This window comes from Solea solea, chromosome 2 (genome assembly GCF_958295425.1).
Source record: "Solea solea chromosome 2, fSolSol10.1, whole genome shotgun sequence".
NCBI classification, from domain to species: Eukaryota; Metazoa; Chordata; class Actinopteri; order Pleuronectiformes; family Soleidae; genus Solea; species Solea solea.
In genome coordinates, this window is record NC_081135.1 from 24,351,915 (window position 1) to 24,361,452 (window position 9,538).

Consider the following 9,538-nt stretch of genomic DNA (forward strand, 5'->3'; position numbering starts at 1 on the left):
AATGTTTGTGCACACCACTGTAATAGACAAGAAAGAAAACATAAAAAATAAGAAGAAATGGTCTTTCAGTAAATAAAACCATCACTGTGGTAAGATGATAAAGAGTGCAGTGGCATATATTTCTGCCCATTTTTATATGCGCTTATAGCTGTTTTGTTTTTTCATAAGGGGGTATTTTTAATTCTAAAGTGGGGGATTGGTCACACTCCGTCTCATTAGCATGAGGAGCAGTATAAACCCCGCCAAGGCAGGATTTTTGAGCTGTGTGTTGAAGGGGAGGCAACAAGCGTGTCTGACTGGCTGTGCGCAAGGAGCGAGTAACTTTCACTTTGAGCTCATTTCAGTTGATAAAGGCGCGGGAGCTGCATGGAGAGCTCACTCTCCAAGTCTCATCTGTCCAGCACACAATGAGGTTGTTGCAGCTGCCTGCCAGGGGAAAGATTACCACGAAGATGACGATGCGGGGGAAATGTATAACTTATTGGTGCCGTTGGATTTGTATATTTTCAATCCATCATTTTTTATTCGCCTCACTGGCTCAGTCCGAGGGGAATACTATCAGATACCAGACCGACGAAGAGGGCGCACCAGGCACAGTCATCGGAAACCTCGCCAAGGACATGTCCTTGAGCCTGTCTCATTCCTCCAAGACCAATTTTCGGATGATGAAACAATTCAACGACTCATTCATCAGGGTGAGAGAAAGCGACGGAGAACTCGCTGTCGGGCAACGGATAGACAGGGAGAGAATGTGCAGACACACTCCACAGTGCCTCATTACTTTTGACGTGGTGAATTTCTCCAAAGATCGCTACAAATTGATCCACGTTGAAGTGGAAGTGAAGGACATCAATGACAACTCTCCGGAGTTCCCAAACAAGGAATCTATAGTGGAGATCTCAGAGAATGCAGCTCTGGGCTCCCGTGTCCCCTTGGACCCCGCAGCGGACGCAGACGTTGGGTCAAACTACATACAAAGCTATCAGATTTCTGTCAACAGTCATTTCACCATTGATGTGCTCCTGAGAGCGGATGGGGTTAAATATGCGGAATTGGTGCTAATGAAAGAGCTAGACAGAGAGACTCAGCCTTCATACACTGTGGAGCTGGTCGCCACAGACGGCGGTCACCCATACAGAACGGGGTCAACCAAGATAACTATAAAAGTGACCGACTTTAATGACAACAGCCCTGTTTTTGACCAGAATAGTTTCTCCGTCAGTTTGCCGGAGGACGCGCCGGTTGGCACAGTTATCCTGAGCCTTAACGCAGTGGATGCAGATGAGGGTCCGAACGGTGAGGTCGTCTACGGGTTCGGGAAACAGGTCTCGCACGAGATCCGAGAACTTTTCCAAGTCGATCACAAATCGGGTCGCCTGGCGCTCAGGAGCCCGCTGGATTATGAGGACAAAAGAACCTATGAGCTAGACGTGCAGGCGACCGATCTGGGAGCCAACCCGACCCCCTCCGTGTGCAAAATCATAATTCACGTCACAGACGTTAATGACAATGTCCCAGAAATCAGCATCACCCCGATGACCTCCATCACCACAGGCATTGCGTACATCAGCGAGGCGGCAGACAAGGACAGTCTGGTGGCGCTGATCAGCACCTTGGACAGAGACTCTGGTGTGAACGGCCAGGTCCACTGCACTCTGTACGGCCACGACCATTTCAAACTCAGACAGGCTTACGAGGACAGCTACATGATAGTGACAGCAGCCGTCCTAGACAGGGAGAGGGTCAGTGAGTATAACCTGACTGTCATGGCTGAGGATTTTGGCTCCCCCCCTCTGAGGAAGATCACTCAGTACACCATCAGACTCAGCGACGAGAATGACAACGCCCCACACTTTGCAAAAGCCGTCTATGAAGTTTCAGTGGTGGAAAACAACGCTCCAGGCGCTTACATCACCACAGTAGAGGCCAGCGACGCAGATCTGGGCATCAATGGCAAAATCACTTACAGACTAGTGGACGGTGTGATCATGGGCTCCCCAGTGAATACTTTTGTCTCCCTCAACTCAATATCGGGCTCCATATACGCTCTGAGGAGTTTTAATCATGAGGTGATGAAACACCTGGATATACACATCCAAGCCAGTGACGGAGGGTCACCACAGCTGCAGAGCACAGCTGTGATTAGACTAAAGATAGTCGATCAAAATGACAATCAGCCTTCCATTATAGAGCCACCACTTTTCAAAGGATCGGCTGAGGTTTTCCTGCCCAAAGATGCACCTGCAGGTTATGTGGTAACCCAGATAAAGGCCACAGATGCTGACGAGGGCATAAATGCACAGTTGTCCTATAAAATCATAGACGGGGGACACCTGGGTTTCTCCATCAACAAAGAAACAGGGAAGGTGCACGTGAGCAGACAGCTGACGTACGATCTCACTGACAATGTCAAAGTCACAGTGGCGGTCAGCGACAATGGATCCCCTGCACTTTCCTCGACGGCCATTATACATTTAAGCTTTATAGAGGGAACTTTACCCAGCTTGCCTTCCTTTGCCCATAATGACAGTGAGGAGCTCTTTGAATGGAACATGTCTCTAGCCATAATCATTGTACTGGCAGGGAGCTGTTCTCTCCTCCTGCTGGCTATCATTCTCATTACAACCATTTGCAGCCGCAGGAAGAAAGAGACGAGGGAGAGGGGGTGTGATGAAAAAGAAGACATGCCAAATGTGGAGAAAGTGGAAAGTGGTCATATTGATTCAGTGATTGCCAGCCACAAAGGCAAAGTGTTTGATGCCCATCCATTTCCAGAGAAACCTCCACTGGCCAGCAGCAACACAACAGAGATAGGGTGTGAAGATGGCAGGCAGACAGCAGGCGTCTTCGAGTCAAACAGCAGGGTGGTGGAGGGAAAATTAAAGGCAAGTTCTCATTATACAGAGCTATTTAAAGTTTGTCACATATTGCCTTTGTTGTCGACTGCAACATTTTGACTCGAAGTGTGTGCAACATGTGTGTCTTTGCAGGGTTATTCGACACTGCCAGGATATGGGAAAGAAACTGTGAGACCCATAACGATATGGAAGGGCAATTCGTTCACAACAATCTCTGCAAGAGATCCACACATCAGTGGCAAGGACAGTGGCAAAGGGGACAGCGACTTCAATGACAGTGACTCTGACTTGAATGGGGATGTGCACAAAAAAGAGTCGCCGCCAATGAACAGTGAGTATCAAGATGCACATCAAAAATAATGCTGCATTAGAAATTCAGCTGGAGTCTAATAAAAAAAACATGTCAAGATAAAAAACAAACACTCAATGTCATTTTTGGTTTCTTCTTGACATCTGTATTGTAATTTATATTTGAACATAGTGCGAATACTAAGCTATACACCCATCTAGTGACAACATGTATTAAGCAAGGACTCAGTGGGTTTTTGGTGTCACATCCTGACATCAACAACTGTTGTTGTTTTCTCTTTGCTCTCTACAGTGCACTTTATATTGGAATACAGCATAAAATATAAGCCACACACCCAGCAGATAACACTCCGTTACAATAATAATCTGATTTAAGTGTGACTCACTGGATTGTTCATGTCCCATTCTGAAACCACTGTTATTGCCCATAGGTCTGTGGGCCTGTACAAGCGAGTGCAAAGTGCTGGGACACTCTGACCGATGCTGGAGTCCCTCAGCTACAAGGCCCAATACGAGTCTGGCCTCTGCACCACATCTGTCAACATTTCCCAAGACAGCTTCACTTCCGCGTGACACCAGACGGGAAAACTACTACCCAGGTCACGTGACCAAAACTAACGCTCTGCAAAGTGTGTACGAAAAAGTTCAACACCAGGAATTTGATTATATCCTCGTTGGTCCACCGACACCGGCCCGAATACAGGAAACAGATGAGATATCAATTCCAGAGTACACAAGCTCTTAAATGACAGATGAGAGACTCATCAAAATGGATTTTGACTTTATACTGTACAGTACTTTTATCTTAATCGACTCTGTGGTGGACTGTTGCAGTGTTTTTGTAGTATGTCATGTGTCCTTTGGCTCATGTAAGACTGTTCATTTTTCCTCATGTGTAATATGCAAAATTTTGTACATTAATAATATATTTTTCATAATGATTCAATGTAAAGAAGAATTTTATTAAGAATTTTCGAGAGCATGCATTATTATTTAAGGGGCATGACCATTGGACATTTAGGCTGTGAGGGGTCTTCTCTACTGTGGATAAACAATCAATATGAAAGATGACCATGTTTGTGGTAGATTCTTGTCACAATGTTGCACAAATAAATGGCTTAATGGAAATTGTTTAAAGCATTTAGTTATTCAAGCTTGTTGAAGTCAAATATGAAGGAAATATTCATAAAAGACAAAATAAGCCTGGTGAATTAATGGAATTTGCCTTAAAGGCTTATAAACCACAATAACCCAAATGACCCTCTACTGCTAAATTGTTAATTAGCATATGTCCACGTCTTATTCTATTCATGTTAGACAATGTAGTAACTGTAGCCGCCATTTGCATGTAAATACCACATTTTTGATCAAATGCTTTTACAATTACATATTTTCAAAGGTCATAGAATCCCATCACCTTTTCTGATTGCCTCCCAGCTTACCAATTATCCAAAAAATGTGGTTCAATCTGTTTCCAAGCAACCGCAGCGCTGCGCGCTTGAATATCTCATCTTTCAGCATTTCTTCCTTTTATGTTGTAATGAGGACTGAGTAACCTTGCCCACACTGTACCTTTCTCACATTTGTAAATCAGGAAATTGAACAATTAAGATTATTCTCTGTGTGTGATAATGGAAGTCAGTGCAATCTTGTAGCACAGGACGAGCAACACAAGTCTGATTTCTAGCAGTGGAATCTGTTCACTGCTGCTGCTGACACCTGTAACCAAAATATGCCAGGACATGTAAAGCATTTAAAATTGTTTTTTTTTTTTTTTTTAAGTATAGCTGACTCATGTATGTTTACGTGCATGCATCGGTACACGTATGGTGTACAGATCTCCCCCAAACAACCTCAATCACTGCATCACCATGACAGCCGTCTGAACTGCTTCATGACTCTAGTTTTGTTTCGGGGCCACAGGATGGCCACCTTGCCTTGTGCAACCTGGACCTACAGGTAACATTCAAATGAAGAATTTAGCCCAGAGAATTTATATCAACTGCACGTCATTCACACTCAAGTGTCACACAGTCTGCTGTTGGATCACTGGATTCTAAAAGGAGAGGCAACAGTATAGAGAAGGGATTTAAGAGGAGCATCATGAGAGAGCCTATGGAAAAAGTCCAAACTACTGCTCATGGATATGGCTGTTTTCAACGCTGCTCTCTTCTGGTAAGACAATTAATGGGTTTTGATGAGAATTATGAATATGACACCTGTGCTATTTATTAAAATAAAAAAAAAAGCCTAACGTTTCCAGGAATGTTACTCTTGTGTCATTTCTTACTTTGGTCGCAGGGACACAGCACAGCCACGTCTGCTGTGCTCAGTCGCCTCCTGAGATTTGGGGCTGCGGCTCTCATTGTCAGTGCGGTGTTAATGCTGTGTGCTTCCATGGCTGCTCTCTACCTGTGAAAAGCCAATGATCAAAATGTAAGACAAAGGATTTTGCTGTAATGTTTCTGTAATGTTCCAAGGATGCTGTTGGTGGGAATCTGACTACAGTCCTGGTTGTCTGTAATGTCCTGAGACTGTTATAACATTATAGGATCACTGAGATTCCCTGTAAATAACTGACATGTTTCACATTAAGGTGTTTCTAAATTGTCCCTCTAAGTCTAATTTATCGTTCAAGAATAAGTGCTATGTTTATTTGTGTCCTAATGAGCTCACCTGTGGGGCAAACAGCCCATCAAGGTCCTGCAATAGCATCTCCTGTGGTGCACTGCTCAACTTCTCAGCATGCTAAGTCCACACAGAATTTCTGTACAAAAAGAAGCAACAGAAATCTTGTCCATGGAAACAGTAAAAGCACAGAGTGAAGCTTCTTTTTCTTTGTATCTCACCTGTTTGTTTGTTTTTTTTTTCCTCCAGTATGATTTGCATAACTCGACATAATCAGTCATTTTAACATTCCAGTGTGATTGCTGCCAGGTTTACAATGTGCATTACAGTATGAAGATCAATGGCGAGGTGAGGGAGGGCTCTGTGGAAATTGATTCTGACAACAACCTGGAGAGATTTAAAACCGGGAGTCGAGCTGAGGAAGCCGAGGAGATTCATGACTTTCAAATTGTGAGTGAGTTTTGTCCTTGTTCTCTCTTCCTCAGGTATTTCAAAAAGACTTTTTGTGTGTTTAGCAAAAAAAAAACTGAAAATAAAAAAAAAATGAAGAACCAAAGCTGTCAGTGTAAACATGGCATGTCTGTGATTTGGTGCAGGGAATAACTGGAATCCGCTTCTTTGAAGGAGACAAGTGCTATATAAAATCCCAAATCAAAGCCAGCCTTCCACACATGGGAGCTCACAACAAAGAGTCACCACTGTTCGACCTGGTATATGCAGACTGCTTGATACAGAACATTGCACATTGGAGAGGGGGAAAATAAGGGTCTTAAAAGAAGGCAGAAACAGAGACTGTTGTTAACAATGTCATTTATTTTCCCCATCTAAGGATATTATTTTATTTTTTTCTGTCCAGACAGACAAATTAATGCCAGTGAGGTTTGATGAGCGCTTTGTGGTATGGGTCGCTGGAGACCAGCCTCTAAAGGACACCAGTTTCCTGAGCAATAAAATACTGAGTCTATGTGGAGAACTTCCCATTTACTGGCTACAACCTAACTATCATAAAGGTTTCCATCTTTCTTTTCTTCTTATAACCATTCATTCAAAATGAATCATCGCACGTTTCTTGTGTCAAAGATTCTTGATCATGCACTACATTTGGAGTCATACTTAAAAAAAAAAATACTTGAATTAAAAAAGAATGATCCTGAAATATGCAAGACCGCCTGATATCACTGCTGCAAATTGAATTATTCAAGACATCGGAGACAGAGCCGGCTATGTAGGATTGAGCTCTGAGGACATGTATACCGACTTGTGGATGTTGACCCAATACTCTTGCCTCCTGTGGCTGCTGCAGCAGATGGGGGAAGGAGAAAGAGAGACGCACGGCGAGCCAAACAGTCGTTTGACACGGAGGAGTTGGAGGCAGCTGTGGAGGAAAAGGACCCAGTGAGTCACACACAGGATGACACCTCCAGAGTCACGGAGGAAGAGGAGGAGGGGGCGCAGTCAAGTGCAGGGTCAGCATACAATCCTGAAAACCCTTATCATGTGAGTATCAAGTTCGTTCGTCAACATGATTGTTTATGACAAACAAGGCTGCTGGTAAACTAGGCTGCTGAGTAACTATCTAGAGGCTTAAGCTGGAGCCTGAAGCAGCCCTTAAAGTAACATTATAAATTGAAGTTTCTCTGTTTTATACATTAATATGTAACACGTCCTTAAGAAGGCAGCGTTGTTATAAAATGTATTCTCTCCCAAAAAGGGAAAAACACTCTTATTAAATGTGCCAACCTGGTTTTACTCTTTCCGTCAACTGCGCGTTGTTAACACTGTTGCTGCTTTTGAAAGGTGTCATATTAATAGCTGTAATTACAGGCCACAAGGGTAACAGCTGCCCTTCCAAGCTGATGAACTAATGAGTGGAAGTGAAAATTCCCACTGGTTATAAAAATTCATGTTGCCTGAGAGAAGCGGAGTCACGTGGTTAGGAGGATGAGACGTTTTTTTGAAAACATTTGAATTGTAAATGTGTGAAAGTTTAAGTCAAGGAAGAAAAAAACATACACACACACACAAAAAAAAACCCTGCACTTCAAAATTAACATTGCTTCAAACTGCAGCGCATTGGAGCGGCCGGGGAGGAAGGCGCCATGACCTTTGACACCATGTTAGACCACCAGGGGATCTGCTGCTCAAATTGCCAACGCAGCTACACTCACTGTCAGAGAATATGCGAGCCTCTGCGCGGCTACTGGCCTTGGCCGTACAACTACAGAGGATGCCAGGTGGCCTGCAGAGTCATTATGCCTTGCCGCTGGTGGGTGGCACGCATTTTGGGTGTTGTGTGAACACCACATTATACATTTGTGAGTCACACTTAAAGATATAGTACAGTAACAAAAAGGTAATAGTAAAAAAAAAACAATTCATGTATGTTTACATGCCGTTGGTCCCACAGGTGATTAGTGGTCATTTGTATATTAGTAGGAATCTGTCTGGTCTAGTCAGGTCACCTGAAAGGGAGGAAGTGAGTTTTTTAATGCCGATGCAACAGGAAAGTTACAGGTGTGGATGTTATGGAAATGATGCCACATTAATGGACACTAAGAGGCTTTGCGAATAAAAAATAAATGGGCTCATATAATTCAACTTTGAGTCGGAATTTGCTTCACCAGACATGGTAATTATCTGTGCGCGAGTTCATTAATTCAAGTGAGACACCTCGGCTTAAAGCATAGGTTTGACCTCTTACAACACCGTCTCACTTCGAATACAATGTTCTGCTTTGTAATAGCAATGACAGCTTGGTAATTAGTCTTACCGTCATCAAACCCCAGTGTCACACATTCACATGAAAATGCTGTTTAACCAATATTGATAATTGTTCCAATTAATTGTCCCACACTCGTTTGCATTTGTTATTACCAAGCTGTCACTATGTGTTTCTATAGATTTAAGATGTATTACCAAAATATTACCTCCCTATTACGAAATGACTTACTTGGTATGACATTATTGTTACTGTACTATAAAGGAAAGTGTTGCCCACGATGTAAAAAGTCTCTCTAGTATCATCTTAGAATCAGATACAGATATTTCAATCCTGAATTGAATTATCAGAGTTAAACCTGTTAACATGATATAATGATGTATGATTATGTAAGCTATTACTATCTTCGCTATCTGTTTATCAGCCAGGGCTTTCTCGTTGTAGGCATACACTGCTTCATTACTATACTGCCTCAGTAAAACGGGGGCTATATAAACGGCATATTCCTATTTGCAGCTCAACAGACTCACAAATGAGCACATTCATTTTGCATCTTGTAGTAGCGAGGCTTAATGCACTGTACTGTGTTTAATGGAGGGTATGGGGCTGAATCCAAATGCTCAGCAGATCATGTACCTTTTCTGACTGAATAGGCTTCAATAAATTCTAATTACACAATATGCTGGCTTTGATGTGGCTGTTTTTGTGTGTGCCTGTGCGTGTGTGTGTGGCCTAGGTATTATGCATGCTGTGGGGACCAACATCTTTTAAGAGACACATTATAGGGACTATTTTTTTACGGGGACAAAAAAGATACACAAGTGACCAGTGAGGTTACTGGTTAGGCAAGTGGCTATACTGTATATATTTTTGTTACCTCTTCTGCTATTAACGCTGACCTTTTCAGGACCAGTAGTCCTCATGGGGACAAAAACCTGGTCCTAAAGAGGCAGGACCTCATTTCTATTATGTGGTCAGGATAGGAAGGTTAGACGTTAACTGGATAGCTCAGTCGTCAGGAAAT

General features: G+C 43.0%; 2 protein-coding genes across 2 annotated transcripts; both read left to right on the top strand.

Moving 5' to 3' along the window:
- The first annotated feature begins 282 nt into the window (after positions 1-282).
- si:ch211-199f5.1 (protocadherin-8) lies at positions 283-4,295 on the top strand. Its single transcript, XM_058623116.1, has 3 exons — positions 283-2,885; positions 2,991-3,189; positions 3,599-4,295. The coding sequence occupies exons 1-3, from the start codon at positions 408-410 to the stop codon at positions 3,910-3,912; spliced, it is 2,991 nt and encodes a 996-aa protein (XP_058479099.1). The 5' UTR covers positions 283-407; the 3' UTR covers positions 3,913-4,295.
- Positions 4,296-4,783: 488 nt separating this feature from the next.
- Positions 4,784-9,194, top strand: cnmd (chondromodulin). Its single transcript, XM_058623117.1, is given in 7 exon segments — positions 4,784-5,342; positions 5,469-5,603; positions 6,105-6,245; positions 6,392-6,505; positions 6,652-6,805; positions 7,102-7,292; positions 7,865-9,194. Coding segments are annotated over 7 exon segments (1,035 nt in total). The 5' UTR covers positions 4,784-5,270; the 3' UTR covers positions 8,093-9,194.
- Positions 9,195-9,538: the final 344 nt, after the last annotated feature.

Bases quoted from the DNA above. Each gene is read 5' to 3' on its own strand.
- si:ch211-199f5.1 (XM_058623116.1), top strand. From the start codon at position 408: ATGAGGTTGTTGCAGCTGCCTGCCAGGGGAAAGATTACCACGAAGATG. The intron at 2,886-2,990 runs GCAAGTTCTCAT...GTGTCTTTGCAG, and splicing joins TGGTGGAGGGAAAATTAAAG to GGTTATTCGACACTGCCAGG. The intron at 3,190-3,598 runs GTGAGTATCAAG...TATTGCCCATAG, and splicing joins AGAGTCGCCGCCAATGAACA to GTCTGTGGGCCTGTACAAGC.